Here is a 15,509-nt window from a genome sequence, read left to right as displayed (position 1 = left end):
GAAGAAGAAGAAGTCAATTTTGGGTAAAAAAAAAGGGAAAAAAAAACATGTAAAAAAAAAAAGAAGAAACAAAAGCGAAAAAAAAAACGGCTACAGGAAAAAAAAGCTACAGTAACAAAAAAAAAAAAAGTCAAGTGTTTCACTGTGCACTGTATGCACAGTGATACATTATATGTAAAAAACAGAAGAAACAAAAAACAATTTGCTGCTACGGTGAAAAACCCACGTGTTTTAGAGTATTCTACTAGCTTTGATACCCGCGCGATGCCGCGGGTCATTTTTTTTGCATAAAAAATATTAAAAAAATAAAAATTTAAAAATCTTGAGTTTTTCTGCAAAGTTATACCCAAGAAGTTTAAGTGAGTCTGGCTGTAACACCGGACCCAAGAATACTGGATGTGGGTCTGGCTATAAGATCGTGTCATAAAAGTGTGATAATTAAATAGATTAATTAAAAAAAACAAAGAAAAAAATCAACAGGAAGTAAAAAACTAATGAAAAAAAAGAAAAAAAAACATTGAATTAATTGGGTCAACCTTTTAAACTAGGTTATCCCGTAAAACCTGGGATTTGCGTCATGAAAGTTTGATAACTAAATAGAAGAAAAAAATGATGGGTTTACCTAGAATTAACCGGGTTAACCCATCAAACCAAGTTAACCCGTCAAGCCCAGGATACGTGTCATGAAAGTATGAAAGTCTGATAATTAAATAGAAAGAAAATTAACTTTAACAAACTAAACTAAATAAAAAAAATAACTCGTCAAATCATGTTAACCCATCAAACCCGAGATTCGTATCATTAAAATCTGATAACTAAATAAAAAAATTTAAAATTAACAAACTAAAACAAACAAAAAAAATTCATTAAAAAAAAATAAAAAGAAAAAACAAAAGAAAAAAACAGTTATATAATATAATACAATATAATAATAATAATTATTATAATTATAATGAAAAAGCGTGGGGAAAATTTAAAAATTTAGAGTATTCTACTAGCTTTGATACCCGCGCGATGCCGCGGGTCATTTTTTTTTCATAAAAAATATTAAAAAAATAAAAATTTAAAAATCTTGAGTTTTTCTGCAAAGTTATACCCAAGAAGTTTAAGTGAGTCTGGCTGTAACACCGGACCCAAGAATACTGGATGTGGGTCTGGCTATAAGATCGTGTCATAAAAGTGTGATAATTAAATAGATTAATTAAAAAAAACAAAGAAAAAAATCAACAGGAAGTAAAAAACTAATGAAAAAAAAGAAAAAAAAACATTGAATTAATTGGGTCAACCTTTTAAACTAGGTTATCCCGTAAAACCTGGGATTTGCGTCATGAAAGTTTGATAACTAAATAGAAGAAAAAAAATGATGGGTTTACCTAGAATTAACCGGGTTAACCCATCAAACCAAGTTAACCCGTCAAGCCCAGGATACGTGTCATTAAAGTATGAAAGTCTGATAATTAAATAGAAAGAAAATTAACTTTAACAAACTAAACTAAATAAAAAAAATAACTCGTCAAATCATGTTAACCCATCAAACCCGAGATTCGTATCATTAAAATCTGATAACTAAATAAAAAAATTTAAAATTAACAAACTAAAACAAACAAAAAAAATTCATTAAAAAAAATAAAAAGAAAAAACAAAAGAAAAAAACAGTTATATAATATAATACAATATAATAATAATAATTATTATAATTATAATGAAAAAGCGTGGGGAAAATTTAAAAACATTTTAAAAAAAAGTGGGGAAAGTTAAAGCTAAAGCTAAATTCTCAACCAACTCAATATTAAAAAAATAAATTTAACAAAGATAATTTAAAAAAAAAAACATGTGGGGGAAACACTGTAACCAAACAAAAAATTTTGGGTAAAAGAAATGAAAAAAAAATGTACAAAAAAGGAAATAAAAGCGGAAAAAAAACACGTGGGGAAAGCTACAGTGTTTTAAAGAAAAAGAGAAAAAAACTAAATTTTTAACCAGCTCAATAGTAAAAAAATAAAATCAACAAAAATAATTCTGAAAAAAACAAAACAAAAAAAAAGAAAATATGTAAAAAATGACAATTTTGGAAAAAAAGAAAAAAAAAACATATGGGGAAAGCTAAAGCTAGATTATCAGCCAACTCAATATTGAAAAAATAAATTTGATAAAAATAATTTTTTTAAAAAATATATGGGAAAACACTGCAGCAAAACAAAAACTATTTAGGGGAAACACTGTAGCAATCCATATTGTTTTTTTTTTTTTAAAACTACAAAGCTAAATTCTCAACCAACTTAATATAAAAAAAATAAAATCTACAAAGACCATTTTGAAAAGAAAAAAAAGAAAACAATGTATGAGAATATTATAGCAATCCACAATGTTTTAAAGAAAAAAACTATATAGTTAAATTTTCAACCAGCTCAATATTAAAAACAATTAGCAAAGATAATTTTGAAACAAAAATTTTTTTTAAAAAAAGAAACAAAAAAAGAAGAAGAAATCAATTTTGGGTAAAAAAAAAACCTGCTAAAAAAAAACCTGCTATAGTGAATATCCCACGCGTTTTAATAACCTGCGTGATGCCGCGGGTTAATTTTTTTTTGTATAAAAAATACAAAAAAAAACTAAGATCTAAAAGTGTTAGGTCTTTCTGCAAATCTATATCCAAGAATCTTGGGTTTGGTTATAACGTCTGACCCAAAAGTAATATTTATAATAATGATAATAATAATAATAATAATATTAAACTTGCATGACTCAGTAGGTCTAGGTCTCGCTCTAATACCAGACCCAATAGCCTTGGATATGGATCTGGCTGCAAGGTCATATCATAAAAGTATGATAATTAAATAAATTAATTAAAAAGAAAAAAACCAATAGAAAGAAAAAAATTAATGAAGAAAAAGAAAAAAAAAATCTGAATTAACTGGGTTAACCCGTCAAACCTTGGATTCGTGTCGTGAAAGTTTGATAACTAAATAGAAAAAAAAATTGACGGGTTACCCAGAATTAACTAGGCTAACCCGTCAAACCAGGTTACCTGTCAAACCCGGGATCCGTGTCATGAAAGTCTGATAACTAAATAGAAAAAAAAATTGAACATTAACAACCTAAACTAAACGAAAAAAATTAATTAAAATAATAAAAAACAAAAACAAACAAAAGACATAAGTCTGTTACTAATGAGGAAAAAAAAATCTGAATCAACTGAGTTAGCCCGTCAAACCTGGGATTCGCGTCATGAAAGTTTGATAACTAAATAGAAAAAAAAATCGATGGGTCAAACGAAAAAAATTAACAAACTAAACTAAACGAAAAAAAATTATTAAAAAGGAATAAAACAAAAAAAATTCAGGTTAACTCGTTAAACCAGGTTAACCCGTCAAACCCGAGATCCATGTTATGAAAGTATGATAACTAAATAAAATTTTTTTTTCACATTAACAAACTAAATTAAACAAAAAAAAATTCATTAAAAAGAAATAGAAAAAAAAGTGAACATTAACAACCTAAACTAAATGAAAAAATTAATTAAAAAAAACAAAAACAAACAAAAGACATAAGCATATTACCAATGAGGAAAAAGAAAAAAAATCTGAATCAACTGAGTTAGCCCGTTAAATCTTGGATTCGCGTCATGAAAGTTTGATAACTAAATAGAAGAAAAAAAAAGCGATGGGTCAAACGAAAAAAATTGATTAAAAAGAAAAAAAACAAAAAATTTCAAACTAAATTAAACCAAAAAAAATTCATTAAAGGAAAAAAAACACAAAGAAAAAAGCCAAAAAAAAAGCCATAGGCGAAAAAAAGAAAAGAAAAAAGTCAAGTGTATCACTGTGTGCACATTGATACATTATATGTAAAAAACAGAAGAAACAAAAGCAAAAAAAAAAACAAAAACTGCTGCTACAGTGAAAAACCCACGTGTTTTAGAGTATTCTACTAGTTACATGACCCGCGCGATGCCGCGGGTCAATTTGTTTTTCATAAAAAATATATAAAAAAACTAAGATTTAAAAGTATTAGGTATTTTTGCAAAGCTATACCCAAGAGTCTTGGGTTTGGCTGCAACGCCTGACCTAAGAGTTTTATGTATAATATTAATAATAACATTAAACTTGCATGACCCAAATTTAAGTGTGTTTGGCTGCAATACTAGACCTAATAGCCTTGGATGTAGGTCTGGCTGCAAGGTCGTGTCATAAAAGTGTGATAATTAAATAGATTAATTAAAAAGAAAAAAACAAAGAAAGAAAAACCAACGGAAAGAAAAAAACTAATGAAGGAACATAAAAAAAAATTTGAATTAGTTGGGTTAACCCTTCAAAGCAGGTTAACTCGTCAAACCTTGGATTCGTGTCGTGAAAGTTTGATAACTAAATAGAAAAAAAAAATTGACGGGTTACCCATAATTAATTGGGCTAACCCGTCAAACCCGGAATCCGTGTCTTGAAAGTTTGATAACTAAATAGAAAAAAATTGAACATTAACAAACTAAATTAAACGAAAAAAATTAATTAAAAAGGAAAAAAACCAAGACAAACAAAAGGCATCAACCTTTTCATTGTGCAATCAACAGTCAAATGCATAAAAACAGCAAAAAAAAAAGAAAACAAATTCTCTAATTAGCCAAACCTAAGATAACTAAATAGAAAAAAAGGCAGCAACCAATAACTAAATAGAAAAAAATTTCATATTAATGAACTAAATTAAATAAAAAAATATTAATTAAAAAGAAAAAAGAAAAGAAAAGAAACTTATAAAAAGAAAAAAACTAATGAAGAAAAAGAAAAAAAAATCTAAATTAATTGAGTTAACCCGTCAAACCTAAGATCCGTGTCATGAAAGTCTGATAACTAAATAGAAAAAAATGTAATATCAGCACACTAAATAAAAAAATTTAATTAAAAAGAAAAAAAAAAGCATCAGCCTTTTCACCGTGGACTGCACTGTGCAGTCCACAGTGAAAGGCATAAAAAGAAAAGAAAAAAGCAAAAACTAAAGGCATAAAAAATATAAAAAAAAACTAAGATCTAAAAGTGTTAGGTTTTTCTGCAAAGCTATTCAGAAAAAAAATCTGAATCAACTGGGTTAACCCATCAAACCTTGGATTCGTGTCATGAAAGTGTGATAACCAAATAGAAAAAAAGATTTAATATTAATAAACTAAATTTTTTTAAAAAAAGATTAATTAAAAAGGAAAAAGCAAAGAGAAAAAAACCTACATGAAGAAAAAAACTAATGAAGAAAAAGAAAAGAAATACGAATCAACTGGGTTAAACCATCAAATCTGGGATCTCTATCATGAAAGCCTGATAATTAAACAGAAAAAATTTAATATTAAAAAACTATAGACAAAAAAAATAAACTAAAGGCATAAGCTTTTTCACAGTGGACTATACCATGCAGTTCATAGTAAAATGCTTAAAAAATAAAAGAAAAAGGAAAAACGAAACAAAGGCATACGGCACGGGTTAATTTTTTTTTCTTGCATAAAAATATCAAAAAAGGCTAAGATCTAAGAGTGTTAGGTCTTTTTGCAAAGATATACTCAAAAGCCTTGGGTCTAGCTGCAACGCTTGACCAAAGAGTAATATTTATAATATCAATAATAATATTAAACTTACATAACTTAAGTTTAAGTGAGTCTTGCTGCAATACCGGACCTAAGAGCATTGGATGTGGGTCTGGCTATAAGATCGTGTCATAAAAGTGTGATAATTAAATAGAAAAAAAATAAAGAAAAAAAACCAATAGAAAAAAAAAACTAATGAAGAAAAAGAAAAAAAATCTGAATTAACTGGGTTAACCCTTCAAACCAGGTTAACCCGTCAAACCTGGGATTCACGTCATGAAAGTTTGATAATTAAATAGAAATTTTTTTTGATGGGGTGACCCAGAATTAACTGGGTTAACCCGTCAAGATCAGGATACGTGTCATGAAAGTCTGATAATTAAATAGAAAGAAATTTAACATTAACAAACTATATTAAATGAAAAAAATTAATTAAAAAGAAAAAAATCTGGGTTAACTCGTCAAATCAGGTTAACCCATCAAACCCAGAATCCGTGTCATGAAAGTCTGATACCTAAATAAAAAAATTCATTAAAAGAAAAAAATTAAAAACAAAAAAAACAAAAGACAATTCAGCAATATAATATAATATAATTATAATTATAATATAATAATGATAATAATATAATATATTAATAATGGGGAAAGTGTTGTTAATTAAGGGGAAAGGGGTAAATGGTGTGGGAAAGCTACAGTATTTTTCTCAAGAGTTTTAGAATATTACTTAATAATATATATATATATATATATATATATATATATATATATATATATATATATATATATATATATATATATTGTTACGTTGGCTATGATTTCTGAAGTGGAAATTTAAAAGTATTGAAACGAGGAAATTTTTTGCTGTGCTCTTGGTTTGATTCAAACTTTATTTAGTCGTTATTGCATAAAATATTGCAATATTATAAATAAAATAAGGTTTGTGACTTTATTAATATAGTATCATGAAAATCATTTGCAATTCCAAGGTATTCTAGAATTTAAATAAAAATAAAATACTAAAAAATATATGATAGTTACTTACATCGTGTGTATTTGTTTTATAATTTTTATAAGTCTCATAGCTTAAATAATAAGTTAGATTTTAAATTCTTTACAGCAAATATTTTATGAGAATGTAGAATTATTCAGTACAAATCAATATATATTTAAATAGCATTTAAATAAATCGTATTAGAGGATTTTACAATTTTTCATACTCATTGTGAAAAAATAACTGATATATTGTTTAGTAAATTATGGCTTTTAATATTATTTTAAAAAACTTTTCTTTTTTGATTCTCTTATTGAAATCTTGTTTTTTTTTTTATTCATGATATTACAATGTTGATGGGTGTGAGTTTGTATTTTTGAATTTAAATTTTTTTTATTAAAAAGCATGGTGTTAATTTGCTTTTAATTTAAAGGATGTTTAAAAATGTAGTTATGATTAATTTTTAAAGTATTTTTAATTTAAAAATATATTAAAATAATATTTTTTACTTTTAAAAAATTATTTTTAAAATTAGTGCATCAAAATGATCTGAAAATATTAAAAAAATATTAATTTAAAATAAAAAATTAAAAAAATTAAAATTTTTTAAATATTTTAATTTATAAAATATTTAGAAATATAATTGTGATTGAAATATAAAAATACACGATACTATGGATGATTTTTTCCTAAAACAAAAAAAACTTAAATGATTATTAATTAAAAAACCCATGAAAATTCTAATTGGTCTTTCATAAAAATGAGCAAAGTCCTTATTTTTATTCAAACACCATTTTCAAGATGCAAACTTTTGACCCATATCCTTCACGGGCCATAAAAAAACGCCACCGTGAGTCCTCTCTCTCCATCTCTCCTGCGGCCAGAATGAATTCAAGCTCAGGTAACAGTAACAGTTACTACCAAAACATCAAGCAGTAGCAGCATCTCGGGATGAGTCAAAGAGACCGAGTTAGAAGAGCACGTGACAACTCACGTGATGTGGTTGGTGAGGAGCAAAATGTCACTCCTTGTGCAGAGTTTGACACGGCCTCCTTTCACAATTATGCTCATGTTGGTATCCATGAATAGATGATTAAGGTAAGAAAAAAAAAGCTTCAATCTTTATTAATCTGTTCTAAGTTTTTGTATCTGGGTTTTTGTTTGTCTGGTAAATTGTTATGTTTTTTCTACAAGGGTTTATGGTTTTAGGTTCTCTTGTGGCTGTTTTGTTTGATGTGTAAGTGAAGGATTTTGGAGTTTAAGGTTTTTTGGCAATGTTTATTTGTCTTGTTAGTGTTGAAACTCTGTTTCTTGAATGTGAAATGGGTTTTATGCTTTGTTTTGTTGAAAGATTTTGGTAGGTTTTGTGGGGTTTCACTTAGTAGTTTTGTGTGTTTGATCATTTTTGGAATGGTTGAGTTGGCGTGGCTTGTTGACATTGTTAATTGAGAAGTATTTTGTGTTTGGAAGTTAGGAATTTGGTTCATTTGGGGGCGTTTCTGTTCGCAGTCAAGAGTTTCTTATTGAATGATACAAAAATGTTCGAGTTTTTATTTTATGTATGCAGGATCATGTGCGGACAAACGCTTATAGGGATGCAATCTTTCACGATCAGAGTGTGATAGAAGGCAATTAATGCCATCATGGTCAGTATTCAGTTGTTAATCTATGATATTGTGCTCTTCTTGATGTAAAACTATGTTGCATTAAGCTTTCTGTCTGCTTGCCGCCTTGGCATAGAGCATTGATCAAGTAACTCCTTGATTTAATCCTAACAGTTACGTAGGATGTATGATTCCATATGCTTTAAGACCATGAAATATATAATGCCATATAATGAAAGAAAAAAGCTTCAAAATCTTATATGTTGAACATCAACATTCTTCCTAGTGGCAAGAAATTTTAGGAATATTTGTGCAGTATGTGTCCTGATTGCTCAATTCAAACACTTGTTCAGGTTGTCGTGGATGTTGGTTGTGGTACACGAATTCTTTCAATATTTTGTGCCTAGGCTGGGGCAAAACGGGTAAGATATATTTGAGCAATTCTTTTACATGGCAATGCATTTTCTAGTGACTTTGGAAGTGTATTAATGAATTGCATAAATAATCATCACCTATGTCCAAAAATGATTCATGTCGCTTGCCATCCATGTTGCATGGTATTGTCTCATAAGCTTTGTCTGTGATAGATGAATCCAACAATTGAACTCTCATATTCCATGGTCATTTTACGTGGTGCATTGGAAATGCCAATGGTTAAATGTTGATGCAATGTTCTTTCTTTGTAGAAATATTCAAACTTTAGAATTGATGTTGTTATATATATATATATATATCAGAAGGCTTATCTTAGAAACTTTATATCTCTCTCCTGAATTCTTGAAGTGGCCATTATGAGTTGATTCCTTCGAAAATTCTGTATTCTGTTAAACTGTCTCCAGAAAACTAGGAGTTGCTGTATTTTATTGTATTTAGAGAAAGCACTCTGATTCTTTCATTAGGTTTGACTTTCAATTATGGTGATAGACACACAGACACCATTTTAACACTGTACTTGCATGAGTTTCAATCTACACATGCCTCACATGTGAAAGATATTGTTTCACCAGCCTAATGCAGTGGATACAAGTTATATTGCTGTAAAAGGCACTTTGTTACACTAATGCTCATCTTTTTGTATTACATTTTTAGTGTGTTAAGTAGCTGTTTGGTTGTTACTGTCTATGTGGCTTCTGATGACTGTTTTTTAACATTCTTTTTCAATAAAAAAAGGATTTTATCAATACTCTCACTGTTGTTGGGGTGGGGGGGGATGTTGATGTGTCTAATGGTGTTCAATCGTCAAAATGAAAAGAACATTCGCAATATCACATAACTTGATCAGTAGTGTGCATGTTATACAAGTTAGTATTCTAAAATCAGCAACCTTTAAATTTTACTCCTGCGCATAATTGATTCACAGAAAAATGCAATAACGACAAAATATTTTGCCCCCATTTTGCATCTGAAATTGCAAGCTTTAATAAATACAAGACAAAATTCACAATTTATTATTCAAGAATAGCTTATCTTAGAGAATGTGAGATAATGGTTTGTCTTATATTATGGTATGCACATGACATTATGGTATCGAACCTTTCGTGCACAGATGTGCTTCTTCCCCCCCTCCCCCCCTCATTGCCATATCACATGCAATGTTGTTTACCATCTAGAGGACTTTTTCTCTTAATTTGTAGAGCATGCTGGGAAGTGTCATCACTGCCAGAGATCACTGGCTGAAGCATGGAGGCCTTATTCTTCCATCAAATGCAACTGTAAATTATCTTCCTACTTGGCAAGTTTTCTTATACCACAGCATTATGTGGACATAATCCTTTTTTGCTTCCATTACATTATGTAATTAGGTTAAATGTTCAGCAGAATCCTTCTTGGAAAATATGTGGTTTCATACTTGTGAATCAAGCACTTGTGTTTGTAATGCTGATATCCTCTAAATACGCCTGCAGTTGTACATGGCACCTGTCACACATCCAGACAGATATGGTGAAAGCATTGATTTTTGGCAAAACGTTAATGGAATCAATAGTGAGTACTGCGTTTATATGGAGCTTTTCAAGAAAGTACATGTCTGCATGAGGATTTGGAATGATATTTGTGAACTTACAGTTGTTTTTGGTTGCAGTGTCTGCCATGTTGCCATTAGCAAAACAGTGTGCATTTGAAGAGCCATCTGTGGAATCAATATCAGGTGAAAATGTGTTGACATGGCCACATGTGGTGAGTCTCCTCACATTCTAAACTGTACAGTTAACTTCTTTGTAAGCTTTTTATTGATGTTAATAGTACATACAAAAAATCCTTGTTTCGTGGCTTGTTAACTACATTTGTGACATGTAAATGCTTACGCTGCCTACTTCTTCATGATGCATTCTAATTGAACACGTGTGTGTCCATTTGTGATTATGTTTGGAAATGGATGTCTGTGCATGTGTGTGCACACATATGAGGGATAGAGAGTGCGTGCACCTACAATGGCTCAAAGCTTGCTGAAATTTTTAGATTTGATGTCCCTCTAAATACAATTCTTTGATAAAAGAAATTTTAAGAGGTTATGACTGATGACCTTAAAGCTCACATGATAATCATTTTTCTCTTAAAACTCGTTTTTGTTTCTTCAGAGAGCAAGCCTGCGTAAACATTGCCCTTCTGTTGAACTTGCTTCACAAGGTCTGTGACAATCATGAGATGAGGAATTTTGAGGCCTATATTTGTGCTTTCACACATTTCCTGTGTCTATTGGGAGGAGGAATAAAGAGACTAAAATAACATATTAAATAAGTCTTGCTGCTCTGTATGGATAATGTGATGAGCAATCACGATGGAATTGTCCTAGTTCAGTGTTTATGAGTTTATTGGCCCACCACATGCCTTATTTTATTCATTGAAAAATGCTTATATCAAAATATGGAACCTCCATATCTGATACAAATCCTCTTGAGTGCCCCTATTGGTCTGAGATGCCTGTTTCAGTGGATTTTGAGATTCTCTGGCTATTGCTTTTTTGATTGTATCTTGAGTGACATTCTGTATATCTTGTTTTGATGCATGCACACTTGTGAAATCTACTCTGTTCAGAGATTTTACTTCTAGTGTTGGTTGCAGGTTAAGCATGAGGATTTCTATACAATTGCAATTGATGAACTAGAATCTGTTACCACGAGATACAAATTCAGGTCAATGATGAGAGGTATGCTCTCTTTTATTAACTTTTAACATCCTTCTCTTTGAACATGAGACTTTTCTGCTCTTGTTCAGTGTTAATCAGCTATCCATTTCAATGTTTAAGCTATCAAAATATGGCATACTGTATAAAAAAAATTTCATATACCTTCTCTAATGCTTATATATCATTTTGTTTTCCAGTCTCAAATTTTTTTTACTGTTCATTTCTATTTTTCTGATTGCCGTGAGTGTGGTTTGAATGTTATTCTAGCTCCATTGCATGGCTTTGCGTTTTGGTTCAATGTTGAATTTGGTTGGCCTGCAGCATCTCCGATCATTCCTCAAGCATCAGTCTTGCCAACTGCGCCATCAAGCAATCCTTCAATGGACGGTAGTAAGAGGAAGAAAAGAACAAATCAAAATGAGGCACTTGTGCTATCCACTGCACCCGAGGACCCTCCAACACATTGGCAAAATGTATTGTGCATTCTCGTTCTTGTCATTAATGTGCATTCTCTCCTTTTGATTGATTGGCTCCATAAGTAACTGCTATGCCAGCATAGTAAAACCTATGTGGACTATTATGATATTAGTAATTAATACCAGCAATTACCTTGATCATTGTTGTTTACCAAACAATGTTTTTGGAATCACTGTTAATGGCTGAATTCAGAAAACGTGTGTAAATGCACAAAGGAATTGATTGATATGGAATCTGCTAAATCTTTCTTTTTGTTATGAGGAACTTGTGTGGGAAGGATTTGTTGGGCATTTGAGAACTTTTCAGTGACCTTTGAACAAAACCCTTGCCCAGTCCAAAAACAGTATCCTGTATGCATGCTTGGTGAAAAGTAGAAGAATTGCACACTTGAATGATGTTATCCTTGTCATCTTCATGATTTTGTGATGTTAGTATCATTGACTTTTTTTTTTTGCTTCTTTTGCAGACTTTGATATACTCTTACGACCCAATAGATGTGGAGCAAGATCAGCTCATTGAAGGATCAGCTACAATAACACAAAGCAAAGAAAACCTTTGATTCATGAATATTCACCTTCAATAGATTCATCTGCCTATTGATCATATTTTCTTTGATCATTGTCATACAGTTCTGGTGGGCGGTTCTTTGTAAAGGAGTCCGTGATGAGGTGATTTTCTTAAGAATGTGTAACAGGTTTGGTGAGTCTCAACTATTCTCACAAGTTAGTCCTACCTCAATCTCAAGCTCTTTTGTTTGCAAAAACTAGCAGACTTTCTTTTTTGAAGGGAGCTCAATCGAATGTGCAGATCCATGAATTATTAAGGAAATTTACCCTCAGAACATGGAAATGAAACCAACTGTAAAGACAAATATAGGTGAACTGATTCGTGAAAATTGATTTTAAACAGTTCTTGGGATGTAGGCTATGTAAGAAGAGCATGTGTTGTTACTGTTGTATTTTACCCATTTTATATGCTCACATTTGCAATTCTTCCAATGTTGATCACCCAAAAAATGCCAGTCATGGCTCTCAGAAAACAATAAAGAAAACAACCAAAAACATGCCAGCCCCACGGTTTTGATTTGGGCTACAACACAAGCATTCACAAGTCCAGCCATTGGTTTCCTAACTGGTCAAAATTCATGTTTCACTTGCCCCGGACTCTTTTCCTAGTTGAGTTAGAAATAGATGGCAGTGAGAAGCAAGGTGAATGAATTAGGGGGGTTGTCCTAGGCCATGAACACATGTTTGCCAATGAATTAGGGTGCTATATGCAACCATTTTTCTTTTCTCTTCCTGCAGATTGTGCTCACCAGCAAATAAAAATATGTTTGAAAACCACGGTCAAAATCTCGAATATAAGAACGCAGAGCACATACAAGCAAAAGTACTAGATAGTAAATAGATCACACTTCAAGATTACAAGTAATGTTCTCATTGTCATTTACTGTCATGCCCATCTACCACCTTGGATATGCAATGTGTTGCCTTCTTGATAAGTTTAATGAGATTAACATGACTGTCAATCATTCACTTGTACGAGTAGCCATTTCCAGAGGAAAATTTGAATGGTAATTCTCTTTCCAAATTTACAACTAAAAGTCACTTCCGTTGGACCATAATCAGCTACTAACCTTTTTCTTTCAATATGCGCCTTCCACCTTGATGTGATGTACTCCTTTTTCATTGCAATTATCATTAATCCTCATTGTTTATCTCCAATCACTTCCCTATATATATAAAAGACAATTCTCTTCGATTTATAATGCGAAAGGCATAACATAGCTCAACAAATATAAATTAACAGAATCCCCTGTGTTGTTTTGTGTTGTTGGTTTATGATATTTAGAAGAGAGAACAAAATGGGAAGCTAAAGATTCATAATTAGTTGAAAAAAAAAAACTTCTCTTTTTAACCCTAGGAACATCTTGATCCAGACCCTCCAGGAGCCGAAGGGCAAGAATAAGATTAAACAGTTATCAAAAAATGTTAGACAAAATCAATGACTGTAGAAAGAAATAATACCCGAAGAGATAATATGCTATCTTTTATGGTAAGTCATGTTACTGTAACAGGACAAGTCTCTATGAGCTCGATCAACAGCCTGATCCTCCGTGGTTGGATTCCACCAAAGATCCAGAGGGATGACAGGGCGCGCAACAACCATGTTCAAACCAAGGTTTCCTGTCTCTAAGGACATCAGCATCAAAGTGACCTGCAATAAATTTCAATCATTCCAATGTTGAAGACACTGCCAATATAATAAACTGGAATCATTCAGATGCCGAATGTCACGTGCAGTGTGATCAATATCATAAAGTTGAATCATTCAGATGCCGAATGTAATGCAATAATTAAGGCATCAGGAATAATTATCATGCACAACGTCATCAATTTGACAGAGTTCAGTATTGCATGTTTTGGCTAGCTATTAAACAGTGGACATGACGCAGTCCTCTTTACTTTCAACAGGTAGAAGTCTTCATTATTAACATGTCTCTCATTGAGAACAAACGAGAGAACACCTTCAGGAATTAAGATTGTTTCAATAATAACGAGGTAGTAGCCAAACCTCAGTATCAGTGTTGAAATCTTTAACAGCCCTGTCTCTTGAACTCAAAGTCATTGTCCCGTCAAGCCTCCTATACTGGATGCAATACTGATTCAGTGAAATCTCAACCAAATCCAACATGCTAGTCTGCTGGGAGAAAACAATTGCTTTTACTGGCCCTTCAATTGACAGGTTTGAATATGCCATTGACGTTGCACGGGATCTTGTAGAACCATTGTACCCTGAAATTGGACTCTTTACGTTACAATAGGACCGAAGAACCTCAAGAATAGCTTTGATTTTTGAGGAACTATATTCATGCTGAAGGAGTATTGATGTATCATCCAACGTGGAATTTGAGGAACTAGCATCAAGGTCGTCAGAGATTCTTCTTCTAAGAGCAGCTTCAGAGAAAACATCAGGACCAAGTTGTTCTTTGCAGTCAGAAGCAGCGCAAGTATTATCATCTCCTGTCAAGTATTCTGATACACACTGATAGCAGAAAACATGGCCACACATGGTAATGGTGTGTCCTAAGGCGGATCCTGTAAAAGCATCATACAAAAGAAAAAAGACGGGTCTGATGCAAGGTGGTACAGTTTGTCTTCTCTGGTCAGATATTGTCAATTAACTTATTGCAGGTACATACTCGCACTTCAAAAGAAACTCCTCTAACATGGTATAGAAAAAGGTGTAATCACTGAGTAGCATGGTACAGGCATGTCCAGAAAGAACTAGAAACTCCTCTAACATGATTGGCAAAGAAGTAACATTAGTAACAAGAAATCATGGTTCTCGTAGATGAAAGTTTGAGTTTTCACAGATACTACATGATTAAAGTATCCAACATAGAATGTCTGAGGGTAGTTAAAGAAATTTAAGACTGTTTTACAGAAAGAAAACTTCAATAGTATATTTGTTCTGTTGTTCTATACATGTATATATAGCAGGAAATTAAATTTCTCCAAGAATCTCGCTAGGATTTCAGACTAATAATAACAGAGCATAAAATCATGTCTAATCTAGGTAACAAATAAATTACATTAGAGAATATTATAATACTGGAATATCTGTAGGATCTCTGTATCAATAGTTGCAGCTGGAATATCTTCTTCAATATCTGTTGTATCTTCTGCAGTATCTTCAATACTCCCCCCTCAAGCTGGATCGAGCGGATTGGTAGATCCAAGCTTGCTC

The 15,509-nt window shown here is 31.4% G+C and overlaps 1 protein-coding gene across 3 annotated transcripts; it reads left to right on the top strand.

The window, feature by feature from the left end:
• The first annotated feature begins 7,357 nt into the window (after window positions 1-7,357).
• LOC18104777 (probable protein arginine N-methyltransferase 6) lies at window positions 7,358-12,757 on the top strand. Of its 3 annotated transcripts, none has more exons than XM_024585130.1 (9): window positions 7,358-7,652; window positions 8,122-8,200; window positions 8,512-8,580; window positions 9,793-9,870; window positions 10,063-10,141; window positions 10,239-10,333; window positions 11,219-11,303; window positions 11,604-11,755; window positions 12,226-12,757. In XM_024585130.1, exons 4-9 carry the CDS (start codon window positions 9,796-9,798, stop codon window positions 12,316-12,318), a joined length of 579 nt encoding a protein of 192 aa, XP_024440898.1. In that variant the 5' UTR covers window positions 7,358-7,652; window positions 8,122-8,200; window positions 8,512-8,580; window positions 9,793-9,795; the 3' UTR covers window positions 12,319-12,757. The 3 variants fall into 3 exon arrangements, with proteins under 3 accessions (XP_024440898.1, XP_006374802.1, XP_024440899.1); XM_006374740.2 differs by having other exon boundaries at window positions 11,550-11,755; XM_024585131.1 differs by having other exon boundaries at window positions 9,793-9,890; window positions 11,550-11,755.
• Window positions 12,758-15,509: the final 2,752 nt, after the last annotated feature.

The sequence above is a fragment of the Populus trichocarpa genome, chromosome 14 (genome assembly GCF_000002775.5).
Source record: "Populus trichocarpa isolate Nisqually-1 chromosome 14, P.trichocarpa_v4.1, whole genome shotgun sequence".
NCBI lineage: Eukaryota > Viridiplantae > Streptophyta > Magnoliopsida > Malpighiales > Salicaceae > Populus > Populus trichocarpa.
This window is presented reverse-complemented; position numbering and strand designations above follow the sequence as displayed.

What these genes read in the sequence shown, in the direction of transcription:
- LOC18104777 (XM_006374740.2), top strand. Translation starts at nt 9,796, where the DNA reads ATGCTGGGAAGTGTCATCACTGCCAGAGATCACTGGCTGAAGCATGGA. An exon ending in TGTTGACATGGCCACATGTG is followed by an intron (nt 10,334 to 11,218) that starts GTGAGTCTCCTC and finishes TGTTGGTTGCAG; the next exon opens with GTTAAGCATGAGGATTTCTA. An exon ending in ATTCAGGTCAATGATGAGAG is followed by an intron (nt 11,304 to 11,549) that starts GTATGCTCTCTT and finishes ATGTTATTCTAG; the next exon opens with CTCCATTGCATGGCTTTGCG.